This window comes from Calidris pugnax, unplaced genomic scaffold (genome assembly GCF_001431845.1).
Source record: "Calidris pugnax isolate Ruff unplaced genomic scaffold, ASM143184v1 scaffold89, whole genome shotgun sequence".
In the NCBI taxonomy this organism is placed as follows: Eukaryota; Metazoa; Chordata; class Aves; order Charadriiformes; family Scolopacidae; genus Calidris; species Calidris pugnax.
This window is the reverse complement of record NW_015090865.1, coordinates 456647-474381: the sequence shown is the minus strand read 5'-3', so window position 1 is coordinate 474381 and position 17735 is coordinate 456647. Positions and strand designations below refer to the sequence as shown.

The following is a 17735-nucleotide window of genomic DNA, read 5'->3' as shown; positions in this document are numbered from 1 at the left end:
GTCTCACCATCCTCAAGTGAAAAAATTTCTTCTTGATATGTCAGCAAGTGTTATCTTGCAAACTGGAAGGACATTTCTGCATACAGTTTTACTAGACTGCCTCTCTAGACAATTACAGCTATGCCTGGCACTCAAAAACAAACACTTGTGAATTTATGACTGCATGATTACCATTCAGTTAATCTTTCATTAAATGCCTTCATCTGAAAAGTCCAAGTTTACAATAAGGCTAATAGCAAAGGTTAAAAATGTTAGCATATACTACAGCAATAACAAAGAGCAAACTAGACTAGGTATGTTAGTGTCATTTTTAGCTCCTGCAGTAATATATTTCTATGAATAAAATAGAAAGGATCCAACTGTTACATTTCAGTTTAGCTCTTCTGTTATAATTTACTTCCCCTGTTAATGAGCAACACTATTATTACCACTATTAAAGTTCTAAATTTTTTTTTTTTACTATTTTTGGCCATTTTCAAATTTAACATTTTTGTCTTTTTTTTTAAATAGGTGTTAAAATCACATCAACTGGCCAAGTGCTGAAGCTTATCAGACATGCCGGCGACAGAGTTTTAGTCTTTTATGAAAGGCCTGTTGGGTATAATCAGCACGGTTCAGCGCTGCAGGATGGATTTGGACAATTGGAAGACTCTGCTTTCCTGACACAGCCAGAAGATGACCAAGCTAGTTTGTCAGCTGATGTTGATAACAGAGATTTTGATTCAGAATTTGAGGACTTGGCTTGTGAATCCCCTGACCAAAAAGAAGACCTGCCAGCGACCCTGAGTCCCAAACGTTCAGTAGTAATACTTGCTGCTAAACCCCTTGGAACTATATCTCCGATTCTGAATCGAAAATTACACTTAGGAAGTTACCAGACAACATCAAAAACACAACAAAAAGATGGATCTAAACCGACAACGTCCAAAACTATTGAGAGTTCGGATGCGTCCCAGCAATCAGGTAAACCATCACAAGGATCCAGTACTAAGCCTCCTGTGCCACCTAGGCCACAAAGTAAGACCACTTTGCCTGCTAGTGAAACTCAAAACCCATCAGAAACTGGAAGTGTATCTTCTGAAAAACCAGAGAGGCCACCCCCACCAACAAATAATGCAGATAAATGTACAGAGAAGGTGAATGTACAGAAGAATAGCGATCCAATAGAAGAACCAACGGTATCAAAAGTAGTAACAGCACCAAAACAAGATACGTTAAAAGATGGACTTCCAGAAAATGCACGTAATTGCAAAGATAGTGGAGAAGATCAGCAAACATGGGAATCGCTAGAAATCCCTTATAAAACCCGGCAAGGCCGATGGCCAAGGACGAGAACATCTTCCTGTCTATTTGAAGTAGAAGGATACCATAAGTACCTTAATGTTGCACTGTGGTGCAGAGACCCTTTCAAAGCAGGTGGCTTTATCTGCTTAGGATATGCAAGCATAAAACTTGAAGAAATTGCTTTAGATTGTTTAGTTACATCCTCAATGGAGTATTTTAGAACATTTAAACTGAATGCTCCTACACCTAAAGCGGCAGTCACTAGAACAGCATTGCGTAATTTGACAACCCATAAGGGATTCAATGAAAAATTTTGTTATGGCGATATAACTTTACACTTCAAATATTTAAAAGAAGGTGAAGTAGATGATTCCTGCTTTCTCCCGGAGAAAGAGAGGGAATGTCCCTTGGAAGAAGAGGCTCGTGCATTTCAGAGAGAGGATCCTTATTTGGGACAAGTTACTACAGAGAACAAGCATAACTTTCAAGATACTCAGTTTCAGAACCCAACTTGGTGTGATTACTGCAAAAAGAAAGTATGGACTAAAGCAGCTTCCCAGTGCATGCTCTGTGCTTATGTTTGCCATAAAAAATGTCAAGAAAAATGTCTGACTGAGACACCCTTTTGTGTAGGAGCCGAAAAGCAACTTGATCGAACTGTGGGAGGTTATAGAGCAGAAGGACAGGAAGCTCCTCAAGCTGTGTCCTCTCGTGTTGATTCAGAATCGAAAGCTGTTAACAGAACTACAGGTTTGACCAGGCATATCATCAATACGAGCACCCGTTTGTTAAACCTTCGTCAAGTCCCCAAAGCTCGCCTTTCTGAGCAAGGCACGGAGGTGGTAGAACCTTCTCCAAAGCACACACCAAACACTTCTGATAACGAAAGTGACACTGAAATCAGTGGGCCCAGCAGTCCCTCAAAACGTGCAGTGGGTTCCGGGATAAAGCTGGTCCGAAAGGAGGGTGGTCTAGATGACAGCGTCTTCATTGCCGTCAAAGAAATCGGACGTGATCTCTACAGGAGTTTACCCACGGAGGAACGTTTTCAGAAATTAGAATTTATGTTGGATAAGCTGCAGAATGAAATAGACCAGGAGCTGGAAAATAATAACTCGCTTGTTAAAGAAGAAAAAGAGACGACCGACGCAAGGAAAAAAGCCTTGATTTCTGCTTCACTGGCTAAGTCAGGGGAAAGACTGCAGGCCCTCACGCTGCTGATGATCCACTACAGAGCGGGCATTGAGGATATAGAGTCTTTGGAGAACATGTCAGGAGAGCGACAGCCCAAGAGAGCCAGTAAAGATTCAGAGGGACCCAACATAGCAGAAGAAATGGATAACGAAGACGTCAGTCTGACGGAGGCGCCAACATTTAACATCGTATTGGAAGAACCGGTTGATCCCCCTCAATCAGTAGACTGATATTTACATATTTAGCCTTTGAAGGAATGGACTAAAAGAATATTTTGCACTTAATTACAAACACACACAAATTAAAACACTGGTTGAATATACATGTCCTGCTTCTCCACAGTTATTTGCCTGTGTAAGAGTACAGCTAATAACAGTTCTTCTCCAGCTACAGCAACATCATTTTGTTAAACTGGCTGGTCAAAACTACATTTTGGGGGTTTATATTGGAAATTTATTTTTAATAACTTATTTTTATTTTTTCTAATTATATACCCTTACCATTTCACATTAATGTGTGTAGTGTCCTTAATGCATTACTTGCCCCCTTCCCCTCTCCCCTTTTTTTTTTTTTAGCTGGTATTTTCAACAGGAAACTGGCCGGATTTTCAAAATGTTTAATTTCCATTGTATGGTGAAAAAATTATAAGCTTGTTTCATGCCTGAGCTGATGACTGACGCAGAAGTCACTGAGGGACCAGGCTTTAAAATGTTGATCACGGTTATTGTACATCTTCTAGGTAGTTGTCTTTTTTGCCAAACATACCATGAAAGCAAACAAAAGGTCTTTCATTTTGTCTGTTATTAATATTTACTGAAGTTCACATTGCATATCATTTGTTTTCTGTATTTTTGTTAAATACTAGAACTCGTCATAGTTTGTAATTGACATGAAATATAGTGATGCTATGCTAAGAAAACCTCCTCTTTAGAAATTTGGGCTATTGTATCCTGATTGAATAATACTAGATATCAAAGTACATACCAGTATTTCATAATAATTTAATTGGGAATATTTTTGAACTTAAGAGGCTGGTTGCCTTCCAGAAAAAATTGTTTGTTGAAGAGGTGTTGTGTTATCTGATAACCTGATAAAGGAAAATTGTTCTTCATGAGAGTTGGAGGTTTCATTGCATTCAATGGAGAAAGCATGTAATGATGGTATAAGTAATTTAAAAAGTAGTATTTTGCTGCAGACATTCAATGGAGAAAGCATGTAATGATGGTATAAGTAATTTAAAAAGTATTTTGCTGCAGACTTTATCTTATCATTTCAGAAAGCTTAAGGTACAAAATACTTTACAAAATAGCTAAATATCTTCTCTCAACACTTTTGAGTAATCATATAGTGGTAAGTTTCATTCAGCTTCTCAGACAAGGAACAGTCTGAGCGGAAGAATCATCTTTGTCAGAAAAATGTCGTATAGTGTATATAACATGTTTTATTTGAGTCAAAATATGTGCGTCCAGTAGAGATAAGGAAGAATTTCAGCCAGCAGCTTTTGAAAAGAACTATCTGGTCTTGTGCTTTGTGTAAACTGTGGATCTTAGCATCACCTGGCTAAGGCCCTTGTCCTTATTTCCTGTAAACACGTCTCTGTTTCATCTTCTGTGTATAGAAATGTTGTATAAAATATCATCTTTACGTTAGGTACTGTGTTAGGTACTGGTATCATTATCACTGGTAGTAGGAAAAAAAAAATGCCTTTGTGGAAACGGAGTTGAATCTAAGATGGTAAAATAACTCCTTTAAATTTTCAGGCAGTCTGTAACGTACCTCTCCATTAAGTTTGCTTCTCGGTTTATTTTGTGATGGGTAAAAAGAAGCAGTGGTGTTTTCCTCAGATGGAGAAGCATAACGTGAACTGGGAAACAAAACTGTTACTTCCACTCATGCAACTACTTGCACTTTTTTTGTGAGTTCTGGGCAGTTGATCCTTGTTTAGTCGATGTATGGAAAACACTATCCATGCTAAAATAGGCATGTGACACACTTCTGAAATTAAGCTTCAGCAAATAATCGCACAAAATTTAGCTTCCCTTATTGACTAAAAGTTATTTAACCTGTACTTGCTTGAGATGCGTAATAAGAGTTCCCCACTCCATTTCTCAGTGGCTTACCATTGGTGGTGATCTGCATTCAGTCTCCATCAGTGTTTGCTCTTATGGCCTACTATAGAGGTTTTCAAATATATCCAAGTACTTCATTTAAACCCTGGTACACATGAAGGAGCTGTGAAAACAATGCAAATACTGATTTAAAAAAAAAAAGCATTCAGAGTTTTAAATTGACTTGTGTAATACAGTGGGTATGAAAAGCTGGATATAGTTTTCCTCGTATAGTACTGCTAACGATGATTGTAAGAGGTAAATTAAATGTAGTGCAATATTTTTAAATATACTGAATGGGAAAAGGCCAAAATAATTGTATTTTAGTGATAAGAAGGAAAACATAAATTCCTATCTGGCATTAATTACAATAAACGGTGAATCTTGATGGGAAAATTGTAATACTACATTCCTGATGTAATCTTTGCTTCATGCTTGACTGTAAATAGCTGAAAATAAAGAATACCACAGAAAACAAGAATTATCTTGACTTAATGATATCTGAATAGGTGGCAGCTACACACATTTGCAGAAGATCTGCCTACTATGATTTTGTTGGCTATTATTTTATCATGAGAATAAGCTTTAATAAAATAGTTTTGCTAAATTATCAACTTCTTTGCATTGTGTTAATATTTTTTTAAAACATTTGTATTACAGTAGTTTATCATCTAATGCCAGTACTTCAAGGAAGGATCTTTGGGAGAAAACCATGCATTTTTGCATTAAGTAAAACTACTGATGGGTGGGTTAATTGGGCTTTTATGCATTCTTTCTATTTGCATGTGCATATATTTTTATGCTACTCAGTTTAGACATAGATGTCTTTCAAAGTGGTGATTCCAGTTGAATCGTTGTGTAGCTAGAAAATCTTATAAAATGCTAAGGACAGTTGTGGGGTTTTTTTAAGACCACAAATATAAATAATAATTCCATTCAGTTATTGGCGATAGTTACGTTAGGGGAAAAAAATTGTCCAAGAAAAAGTCTTTTGGCTTGTCCTGTCCTTCAGAAGATGCTAATGGATAACTAAACAAATCCTTACAGGTTTACTAGCTCATTATTTGATCAGGTTTTCCTTATAATTCCTTACCCTTTTGTTTTTTCCCTCAAATTTGAAATTAAACCTGCATGGAAGTTTACAGCTACAGGGGAGGGCTAAGCAATGCGAATAAATGAAATAAGTAATGACTTCATCCCCCTTAAAGTAACACAGAAAATTGGGGTTCTTTCATATTGAATACTTTTATTTCAGGACAGAATAGGGCTTCTGTGTGTTTTCTGTGACTAAAGTTACTTCCTGACTGTCAGCAAAAGGAGTTCATAGTTGATTATTTATTCCTTCAAAAATCAAAAAATGTGGAACAACTGCTAGATTCTATTTGGGGGGGGGAAATGTGGCACAAAGAGCCCAAACATGGGTGTCTTTATGGCTCTTTTCTGCCTTCATCTGACTTTTGAGGGATGAGCAATGGAGCAAGAGCCTGGAGGAGCCAGGCTGAGCTGGGGGGGTCTGTTGGAGGGTCTGCTGGGCTAACCCTGGTGAGATGCTGGTCTGTAGACCAGCAGTAGAAAGCTGGCTCCATCTGCAGAAAAGGAATGTGACCAACTCATCTGTCAGACTTATTTTGTGTGGCAGATTAATGTGAGCTCTTCCTTAATTTTGATGTGCTCTGACATACAAAACCAAGCCATGAGATAAGCCATTCTATGCTGCTTTAAAAAAAAAAACAAAACTATATAAAAATGCTATATTTGCATAATTTCTGGACTCTTGTGAATTTAGGCAATACGTCGGTTAATCATCTGGCAAATAGATGAACATGTGATGATTTAGAATTCTGCCATTGGGATATTAGTTTCAAATACAGTTGGAGTAACACTTTGATTAAAAGAGTTTGGTGAAGGTAAGTGAAATAACTTCTCTTGGGGCAAATTGTCAAGTATCCAAATGAGCTGCAACGTTACAGTCTGAACCTGAGGTAAATAACCATCGATGTGCAGAATTGTCTCACTTATTCAGTGACAGTTAAGTAGGGAATATATGATAGACCTTTGGGGTTTGCTGTATTAATGTCTGTCTCTGAACATCTCTCAGCTTGGAAGGGAGTATCTCCAGCTATTGTGTATTCAAAAGAATGAAAATAGAAAATATACCAATATAAAAACCTGTAAGTGAATTTTTCAAATCAACCACAGGAGATGTATTGCTTGGCCTTTCACACCAGTTAAACCTCTTACAATGTTTTTTCAGAACCTTCACCTTTATTTAAGGAACAGAGAGGGGTGTCCCCTGGCACTGCACGCTTTGGTCTTATATATTTCCCAAAAGTTAAATCTCAGACCAGCAGCCCCAGGACAGACTGATTTTTGGAAGCTATTGCTGTTAGTTAAACAAGTTGCATGTATTTATGGCCTGGAGTGAACATGTCTGTCCTGAGTTACACATGGATTAGAAACGAGGGGTGCTTTTCTTATTTACTGTTTTTTTTCCCCCTAGTATAGAGTAAACCACAATGCATAAGGCAAATCGTGAGGGGGGGATTCTTTTTTTTATTATTATTTTTTACCTTATTACAATAGATCATGAATTTATTTTGGATAACTTTATTTTTAATGCGGTCTGAATGCATAAGTGTTGACAAAGCAATACTCAAACTTTGATCCACTATGTTTTCCATATTTTCTGACCATAGTATATACACTTTACAAAACTATATGTAAACATAGTATCTATGCTGCAGTACATAAAACATCTGCAATTACATGAAAGAAGGCACGTAAAGATTTTAATTTGACAAATGATAAGCTACACCATGGTTGATAAGGACACTGGGATTGTTTTAAAATGCTTTCTTTAAAAGCCTGATTTTTCTCAGTGCAGGTAGGGACTGCCAAATACAGCGCTTCTCTATTAGACCCTGCCACCAAGTGTTAAGAGACTGGCAACAGGTCCTTTTTTTTTTTTTTCCCCTCATTATTTTCAAGTTGATATTTTAACTTAATTTTTTTTAAAAATAAATATATGTTGAATTTGTAGATATGTACGCAAATAATGTAAAATAAGGGGTTTTGTTTGAACTGCTTAAGTCACTGGCTTACTTTCAGTTCATGCAAAGACTAAATACCATGATAGTGCAGCTTTTCTTAACCAGTCACCTATTTATCTAAAATAAAGTTGAGATGGTAGAATTAAAAGATTCAAAAGATAGAAATATAATAACTATCTTTATGCTGTTCCTATTCCCTTGAAGGGAAGGGTGCACATTCATACCTACTTGTATGATCTGAAGTTGATCAAAAAAAACCTCTTAGTGATGTCCACACTCTGAATTCCAGCCTCCAGCTCCTCTGGATGTACGTGCATGGATACAATTTAGAAGGATGCAAATTGGGTAAGTTTTCTTTGAGCTTTGCTCTTTTTTTTTCTTTTTTTCCTTTTTCCCTTCTTTTGATTAGATAAGAAAGACCCAAGCTCTTGGCAGTAACTCACGACTCCAAATGAAATATGAAATATTGGGTCAATGAGTTTAAAAAAACAAGAATGAAATATGAAATATTGGGTCAATGAGTTGACTTTAAAAAAACAAATATTTAAAATTCACATTTATACAGATTTATGCTACACATTTAATCAAAAATATAGTGTAATATTCAATAAAATTAAATACACAAAATAAAGATTAACACTATACAAATCCTCTATAAAAGCTTTTCCCCTCCTTGTAAGGCGGTTAGCAGTCTGCTGTATAATCATGGGCGATGAATAATATACCTTTGGTTTTTTTGACCATTTCACTATTAAATGTACAGTACAACTGAAACCTATTTCTAGATGAGCTGTTTCACATGAAACACTGCATTTTGTACACCGAAATATGTCATATGGCTTTTAATATTATTCATCACTTTCATATTCTTCTTCTTCATCACCTATGGGGTAGGACTGGATGTTGTTCTGGGTGTACATTTTTGTTTTAACAGGGCAGTTGTGATCCATGAGTATTGCCTGCAAGAGAACAGAGGGGGAGTATTAGCATTTCACCTCTGGGGTTGTTTCCACCACCCACCAGCCCTTGGGCTGCATCCACCCTTCAGGGATTCACCTGCCCTCCCTCAAAGCAGAACCCAAGCTGATGTCAACTAGACCTTCTTGCTCTCTACAGCTCCCTGAAAGGAGGGTGCAGTGGGGTGGGAGTTGGTCTCTTCTCCCAAGTAACAGGCAATAGGACAAGGGGAAATGACCTTGAGTTGTGCCAGGGGAGGTTCAGATTGGATATTAGGAAAAATGTCTTCTCTGGAATGGTTATCAAACACTGGAAGAGGCTGCCCAGGGAAGTGGTTCAATCTCCAGCCCTGGAGGTATTTATAAACACTGGAAGAGGCTGCCCAGGGAAGTGGCTCAATCAATCACCAGCCCTGGAGGTATTTAAAAGGTGTGTAGCTGTGGTGCTGAGGGACATGGTTCAGTGGTGGACTTGGCAGCGCTGGGTTAATGGTTGGACTCGATAATCTTAAAGGTCCCTTCTAGCCTAGACACTGCTGTGATTCTAAAGCAAGTCCATAGGTCTGGGTGAGGTGGGATCTTGGCCACATAGATGTCACCAGCAACTTTCTATTACCTTACAGGAACCAGTATTTCAGTATTAAGTTGAAATACATCTACCTGCTCTCTGGTTACAGTAATTTACCCTCCTATATTTCTATGTTTAATCACCTATTACAAGCTGGATGAGTTAGAGGAGTACTAATGCCTCAAGCTGACCCTCCCTTCCAGGCTTTGCTTTTCCCACCCCTTTCTGTGGAGATCCAGAACAGCAGAACTGGGCTCTACTGGGAGTGGTGGCTCAAATACTGTGATTTTGCACCAATAGGAAGCTAAAAGGGATTACCTATGGGAAGCTAAAAGGGGCCAGGCTCAGTATTCCATCCTTCTTGATGAATTTCTCATGGGACAATCAGAGTCTGTACTCACAGTTGTGTAACTTTTGTCATGTGTGGCTCAAATACTGTGATTTTGCACCAATAGGAAGCTAAAAGGGATTACCTATGGGAAGCTAAAAGGGACAGCCACAGTATTACATCCTTCGTGATGAATTTCTCATGGGACACTCGGAGTCTGTACTCACAGTTGTGTAACTTTTATCATGCTGAGTGTGATTAAGTTTGGGTTTTTAATTAGTGACACAAAGAGGATGAAGCAGGCACCCTCCTTTTGGCTCTTTTCAAACCCCAAAGAAATGGCACATCAGTTCACTTTGGGAACAAGAGTCACTTTGCATTTATGGGGGTGGAGGGGCAGACAGTGTGGAAGGGGTCTAGGCTCTGGGGAGAGACCCAGCCCCACCAGTGAAATCCTGTCAGTGACCAAGGCAGCACACTGCCCTGGTCACTGACAGAGAGATATAGATACGATAAACTTCATATCTCTAGAAAACAGCAGCTGGCTTGGTGTTTTTTTTCTTGTTTAACTTTTCTGTTCTTCAGCCTTAGTAAGTGTGTAAAAAAAAATAAAATAAATCAGTGCAGTCTGCAAAGGTCATAAAAAGGGATTAGCTGGAATCTCTGGGATTCTGCAGTCCAAATATGTGCAAAATGAAAGGTCTCTGGCCTCACATGTGCCAATGTTTAGCAAGATTCATCCTTCCACCTTTCCTGCTCGTGCTGGTCCAAAGCGTGAGCAGCCTGAGCACCGGGTTCTGCTCCTGCCTTGCAGAGACCTGGCTCTGTATAATAAGACCACGCACATGTAAAATTACGTTTTCACCCAAATAAACAACGTGCAACTACATTTTGAGCCCAAGTCAACTTTGTTCAGCGTGAGTGAGGAGGGAGCACCGAGCGAGCTGCTCCTACAGCTGGTGACAGATGTTGCAACAGAGACTGGTGCTTGTTTTTCAGGATGTTCCCAGCCCTGGAATCACAAGAGGGATTGCACTGCCTACTGACTGCACTGCCTTCTAAGTCCCTCAGGAGTTTCCCACCTTCTTGCTGAGCAGAAGGAAACCTTGTGAGCAAAGCAGCGGATCCCCTCCTGCAGCAAGAGAGAGTTCAAACCTGAGTATGAACCCATGGGAACAGCAAGTCTTGGGAGCAGCAGCACAGGGGAGCAGATAAAGGATGTTTTATGAAAGGGTAAATTGAGCTACAGAAATGGGAAAGGAAGGGAAAGAGGAGAATGGTATAGGAGAGGAAATGAAGGAAAAAGACTACCCAATCCAAAACAGGAATCTTGTTTTTTGGAGGGTGGCAAGCGAAGCAAACAGTGAGCACTTGGAGTGAAAGGATCCTTCAGGCACCTCCATGGGTGTCCTGGGGCAGAACTCAAGGAATAAGCAGGGGAACTCCAAACTCCAGGGATTGTGGAAAGTAGACTTTTACATGGACTCAGAGAGCAAATGTGGATGTTCATGGGGAAAAAAGTCTGTTAAAGACTGCCAATCACAGTCACTTTTGTAACACGTAAGTAGTTAAAAGCTTTTCTTTATACATCTTGGACATAAAAAGAAGGGGGAGCTCATTCCCAAGATGATGCAAGAGGGTGAAATAAACTGTGCTGAGCCCATCTGGGGGAAGTTGGAGGCAAAGATGCAGAAATAAGTTATTATTTGTTTCACGGAAAAAAAAAATACAAACCCCAAATCAAAAGAAAGAAACCATGTTATGCTTACCATTTTCTCCTCCTTGGCAGGTGGACTTCGAAGGAAAAAGCACAGGGGAGCGAAGAGGATATCCACAATGCCTATAATTGTCATGAGCCATGGAAATCCAATGGCCTTTGCAATGGCACCACCAGCAGAGGGACCTTGTATAAATAAAAACCCTTTCTGCAGATCGCTCAGTCACAACACTTGCAGCAGACACTTTAAACCACAGTATTTTTATGTACAAAACTCCTGCTTTACAAATTGATTTGAGGAATGTAAAGACATGTTTGTAATTATGATATAAACCTTTCTTGGCTCCATATTCCACACTCATTGAAGAAATTAGAGATGTTCCTGGGGACATCTGTATCACACACTCAAGGAGGCGGGGGGTCAGCGGGGAGTTATTCCCCTCACAGATTATTCAGAGCACAGCTGTGGTGTCAGTTTTAAATGTTCCAATGCTTCTTTCCTAGGGATACCTTATTTGTGTTCAGGGCCTGACACTTTCAAACCTCTTAGAGCTAATGAAGCTGAGCACAGCAGAGGGGGACAGATGCCAAACGCAATTCCCTCTGCTTTGATTTCTTGTGCAAAACAAGAACCCCCTGCTCAAAGCCTGCGACTGCTGCTGGGCTTCACGCCTACTATTATGGCATATTTCCTTCTCTTAACTGTGCATTATAAGCAGGAAAAGGCTGGACTTACCTATGGCGAAGCCCATGCAAAAGGCAACATCAGCGATTGCGTACACGCTGCCATAGACCGACACATGGCGCAGATCCACGAGGTAGCCCATAATTGGCATCATGGAGGAGTCCACCATTCCTGGTCATGAGGGAAGGAAACATATATCAGGAAAATACTGTTGGTTTGTTGTGGTTTTTTTTTTTTCATTTTAATGTCTTGGCCAATTATGCGCTAAAGCAGGATGCAAAGGCAACTTAAAGGATGCTTATTCTTAAATAAGTTTAAATTCTTAAAAACCTGTATTATTTTATTCTTAAATAACTGTTATCCATACTTTTTATGATCTTTACAGTGAGGTCACGCATGGATGTGTACATGTGACACTTGACAGAGGGCAAGAGAGGTGTGAGCTTAAAGCACATCAAACACTTCCCAGCAACCGTCTGTGCCCAGGCTCTTACCTCACCAAGTTACCTTTTATTTAGGGGAAAGTTATTTTGTTTGAGCTTATGCTTACTGTAAGTAAGCTTACATTAGCTTCCAGTCAATCAAAATTACTACAGTGGTTTTAACATGTCTTTGGATCCCCACTTCCATTGCTAGCAAGAAATGGCACAAGACAGCTGAAAAAAACTGCTGAGATGCTGGGGATTCGTAGTCACACCTGGAACATCTTTCCCGGCTACACATCCCTTGTGCCTGAAGATGCCCCGGAACATTTGCTCACCAGCCAAGCACTAAAATCCAAGTCACAGTCCCCACTCCAGCCTGACTGCATGGTCCAGCATAAGGAAAGTTCACACATTACGCTTAAGAAGAGTACATCTGTGGGGGCTTGAGAATTCCTATTGATGAACACAAAGCTTAGACTAGTTTTGGTGTTTGTTTGGGTTTTTTTCTACAAAAGTGTCTATTTAACTTCTTTTTCACAACAGGGAAGACGTGGGTTTTGGGCAGTGCATTGCTCTATTTCTGAAAACAAGATATAAATTTGTGGACAGTTTGAAAGATCTGTTTAGGTCGATGGAGCAATTCTGGACAGTCTTCTGAATCCAGCTCATCTAACAGCAGCCTGGTTGAAACTGCCTTGAGCACCTTCCTTTAATCCTTCTTGTTTTACCTTCTAGTTTGGGCCACAACTCAGGCTTTGCTACTGGCAGGTCAGAATGGCAACAAAAATAATTTTCCATGTAACTTCATATAAAATCATTTTTACAAAACCAATAGCCCGTAAGAAGTCATTGTAATTTTTCTTACCAATGGCAAATCCAACTCCAAAATTTGGTGCTATGAGCCCATAAATGTTTTTAGCAAAGGGTACCTATAAAGGAAATTTCAGGCAGTTAATTAAGTCACACTGCACATGGTAATGAGGTTAGCTTTCTTTTTCTAAGATAAATTCTCAGAGTAGTTATGGCTCGTTACAGATGTGTGAGTTTGATCATTGTTCTGGGCTACTGCTTCAGACAACTGTGCCATTAAATCACTGACACACTTAATATTATGACCAAGAATAAACTTTTCAGTGACAGCTCAAAAAAGAATCATCCTCCTCCTTTCAGAGCCATTCTTCCTTAAAATAATTGAAGCACTGAAATTTGAAAGCACTCAAAACTCTGATCTGGAACCTATTAACTACACATTGTTTAATAACATTTCATAAAGCAGAAACTTCAGCAAAATCTCACAGGGAAAGCACATATTTGAAGATAAACACAAGAACATTTATATGGTTTGAAAGTTATGGGATCTACTTACGCACAAAATACTTATTCCCACAATTAGCATCCCAAGTAAAGCACAAAGCCACCTGTCAAAGAAGAAACATCACTCAGAGATTGGTGACACAGAGATATTAGAGCTAATCACGACTGTTTCAGAGTCATGTCTGAACTGCTGAGTTACACAAAGCAACAACATGTTCCAAAAAAGTGATTTTGCTACTATAGAACAAACTTTAATAATTTCCATCATCAATAAACTGCCCTGGGAAACACTGGAAATGGTACACGAACAGACTGGAAGATTATTAGTATTTTTAAATGAAGCATACCTTCCCATTTTGTGTGCAAGTATCCCGAAAAGATTAGTCCCAATGAGATAAGAGATACTGGCTGGAAGAAAAGCAACGCCTGAAAAATATGAATGAGATGTTTTATCAGCAATGATTTTAGTGAGGTGTTAGAAGAAACTAATAAATTCCAGACACTTCAATTTTGATTTGAACGCATCTAACAGGGTCTTGTGCATAGCCCTGAAAAAAAAAAAATGAAATCAAATATCCGGTTTGTTGCAGCCTTTTCATGAAATCTAAGGACATCATCTATGAAATGCAGGAGTGATGTGATGCCTTTGAAAAGATTTTCTTAAGCATCAGCTACAGGCAGCGGTATGGGAGAGGGGCCAGAATAACAAAGAGCAAAAAGTTTATATCTAACTACAGTAAACTTTGGGATAGGTCAAGGAAAGCAACTCCTTCTTGGTTGCATGGCTTATGGAGCATATGCTCAACACATGCAGCAAGCCCAGAACGGTCAGGGGTGGGTGAATCCCTCCCTGGAGGAGCGACCAGCAGGACTGGTGGCCCTGCAAGTCACAGTCCCTCTCCACGCCTGTGGACACCATGAGCCCTCATCTTCAGGTGAGTTTGTAATGCCATGATATGGTCCTTGGTCAAGCAGCAGCCAAAGCCAAGCCTATATCATAGGATCATTCATGTTTGAAGAGATCCTTGGGATCACCGAGTCCAACCATCTACCCTACTCTACAAAGTCCTCCCCTAGTACCACATCATATATCAATAAAGGTAAAAAAACCCTTAAAAACATAGTTTTAAAATGATTTAGCCAATGTATTTACAGCAAAAATTAATTTAAAAACAATCAGTCATTGGTATAAATTTTTAAAAACAATTATCTGTAATGATTTGCAGATGAGGGCACCTGAGTAAATTCCTCCCAACTCTGATGGGAAGGTACCCAGAGCCTCCCATCTCCCCACATCCACTCAGAAAAACTTCCTGTTGGGACAAACAATTTTTTCTTGTCCTGAGATTTCCACAGCAGCAGCTGTATCTGGAGTCAATGCTGGCTGCACAGTGGCCAGAAGCATCTCTGGTTTAAAAGCCAATTACAACCTGTACTTGAGGATTCATCCTCTCCCTACACGTAAGTCACAGGGCAGGACCAGAGGGGGAATGTTAAAGGAAGAAATGCTAATGGAGAGCAGTGTGCCATCGCCTGGAGAGCACCAGGGAGGATGCTGCAGGCATGTGTGAGGGCAGGGGCTGCCCTTGAGGAGAAGACCTTGTATGAAAAATATCCCAGAGGCAGCAGAAGGGGGTGGCTGTGCCTAATGCTGGACCCTTGTGCAGTGGTGTCGAATGGTTCATGTGTCTTGGAAGAAATAACACGTGCTATTTTCCTGTTGTTCCTGCTAAATTTTACATCTTCTTAAAAGAAATAAAACTGGGAATCCTGACAAAGCTAGGAAGGTCTGACAAATCAGAACGTGCCACGACGAGCTTTCCATTCGGTCACTGTTAAATCAGGTAATTCAGATTTAGATGGCAGCTGTGACATTATGGTACACAATCAAACCGTTTCCTTTAAGTGTATATGCTCCTCATCTTTCACCAAGACAACATAGATTTTCTCATTTCCTGCCTAGCCATCTTCCTTCCTATCTCTCTGATATTCATAAGAAAAAAAATAAATAAATGGAGAGGTAATTTTTAGCACAGCAATATCCTGTGATTAAAATCCTTGTGGGTTACAATGGTGATGCTGGGGAAACGTTTTCACCTGTGTAACCACAGCTACTTCAGTCCTGCTCGGAGCTATCTGTTTATACCAAATGGGCACATATAGCTGACCCTGACAGCTGTAAAAAAATACAGAAAAGAATACTGCAGAGGCTCGTTAAATAAGACTTGCAGGTTTGTGTGTAAGATGTGGGATTCTGAAGCAGAACTGTAATTTTCTAAATAAGCTTTATGCACAGTAACATTAATTGATCAAATCAAGGTTCTTTATACCTTCCTCAGATCATGCTTCAAACAGCTGGATCTCCAAATTGCATAAGATGATAATTTGCCTAAAACCCTGCAGTTCAAGATATAATTTAAGAGGCTTAAAAACTTTAATTAATGTTGTCAAATCAGACAAAGTGCAATTGAGTCAATTACTTATATCATTAAGGGGTAAAAGTAGTCTTAATTTAAAATGGGTGTTTTCCTTCTAGGAACCTCTATTCAGCTAAGAGATTTATAAATCTCATTTCCATTCCACCAGTGATATGGAACTCTGGTGAGGGAGGCAGATACACAACCTTCCTTTTTCTTCATGAGATTTAAAACGTCTAGGCTTGTGTGTTAATTTTGCTGTACTACAGGCTAGTGGTCATTACCGTGTTAGACAGTACAGCAGGACATGAAGGACCTATGGCCACCCTACATCTCAGTTTGCATTAATTAGGACTAAGGTTTGTGCTTTCGGTCTGGCGTAGGGACACCTACGTTAAGGTAGAGCAGGGTTATTCATTGGATGCTAGCAGAACATCATTTTCATGAAGGAAAAACTAAAAAAATACCTTAATGAAAAGTCACATCCATGAACATTTGTTTATGTTATCATATATAGGTTGTGTTTTTAACAGTAACTCTGTCCCACACCCAAGAGGATTCCCGTTAACCTCCTGCACACTGTTTGACACTCACTGGAAGTTAGTCCATTTTTCTTCCCCCCCGTGTTCACCTCAAAGAGAAAGGAACTGCCCCCATTTTACTCTCTAGTCTAACCTGATACATGGGACAAATTCCCAGTTTGCCTGTGGACACTGGTTTCCCAAGACTGTGCTACAGGTCATAAGGTGGTCCAAGCTGGGGGTCTCCCATTGCTTTCTGTGGAATGGGATGATTAAGCGACCATTGGAAGGATGTCACATCTGTCAGATTCAAGGGGAAATGCTCCTCATGCCCTCAGTGGCTACATTTTAAGTCCATCCTTCATCCACATGTGGCCAGGAACAGCCTTAGAAGGATGATGTGTTGACATGGGCATGCTCTGCACCAAAAATACTGCACTCATTGCAGATTTCTGTGGCTGCCTACTCCTGGCAATTCAAGCTAGAACTGAAGAAGGATTCCCTCTAGGAAAAAAACCCAAAGAAATTGGCTCTGGGGCTCACTGGGCATCTCACAGCTGCTCCAGCCAACACTCACAACCAGATTTGCTGCTGGGGCTCCCAAAGGAGCCAGGACAATTCATGGCTACCTCCATCTATTTCTTCTCATAGTATGAGCGTTGGCCCTTACTGGAACCTCTACTACAGTAAAGTAAGATCAACCCACTAACTTTTTTTAAAAAAAACCAAACCCCAAAGCTGATGCTTGCAATGGTGCCGGTATAACACTGACAATTTAAAGATATTTAAAAAAAATACTACCTTTGGCCCTTACTGGAACCTCTACTACAGTAATGTAACATCAATCCACTAACTTTTAAAAAAAAAAAAAACAAAAACCAAAGCTGATGCTTGCAATGGTGCACGTATAACACTGACAATTTAAAGATATTAAAAAAAAAGGCTACCCGGAAGCATATAAGGAGACCATCATTAACAGGATCAGAACTGAAAGGGTCATTAGGCAAAACATAGCAAGGCAAATAATATACTCTACTTTACCAAGTTGCCATTTCTTTGAACACATGGTCTCCATCATCCAGATGGGTAACGCTGGTTCGAGCATAGCGATCGCCATGTTTGCAAAGCAGATTGATCCTTGGAGAAAGAAGGGGAGGGGAGAAAAAAA

General features: G+C 39.6%; 2 protein-coding genes across 4 annotated transcripts in view; one reads left to right on the top strand and one right to left on the bottom strand.

Moving 5' to 3' along the window:
* Positions 1 to 3685, top strand: part of PDZD8 (PDZ domain containing 8) — a 90832-nt gene extending 87147 nt beyond the window's left edge. The window contains exon 5 of the mRNA XM_014945311.1: positions 511 to 3685. Within this exon, the coding sequence (XP_014800797.1) occupies positions 511 to 2708 (2198 nt within the window). The 3' untranslated portion in view covers positions 2709 to 3685. The remainder of the gene's footprint in view (positions 1 to 510) is intronic.
* Positions 3686 to 8135: 4450 nt separating this feature from the next.
* The window catches only part of SLC18A2 (solute carrier family 18 (vesicular monoamine transporter), member 2), a 37901-nt gene continuing 28301 nt past the window's right edge, over positions 8136 to 17735 (bottom strand). For all 3 annotated transcript variants that reach the window (XM_014945224.1, XM_014945226.1, XM_014945225.1), the window contains exons 10-16: positions 17609 to 17704; positions 13977 to 14055; positions 13682 to 13733; positions 13181 to 13244; positions 11942 to 12061; positions 11258 to 11391; positions 8136 to 8595 (exon numbers count right to left, since the gene is read on the bottom strand). In XM_014945224.1, the coding sequence (XP_014800710.1) occupies positions 8485 to 8595; positions 11258 to 11391; positions 11942 to 12061; positions 13181 to 13244; positions 13682 to 13733; positions 13977 to 14055; positions 17609 to 17704 (656 nt within the window). In that variant the 3' untranslated portion in view covers positions 8136 to 8484. The remainder of the gene's footprint in view (positions 8596 to 11257; positions 11392 to 11941; positions 12062 to 13180; positions 13245 to 13681; positions 13734 to 13976; positions 14056 to 17608; positions 17705 to 17735) is intronic.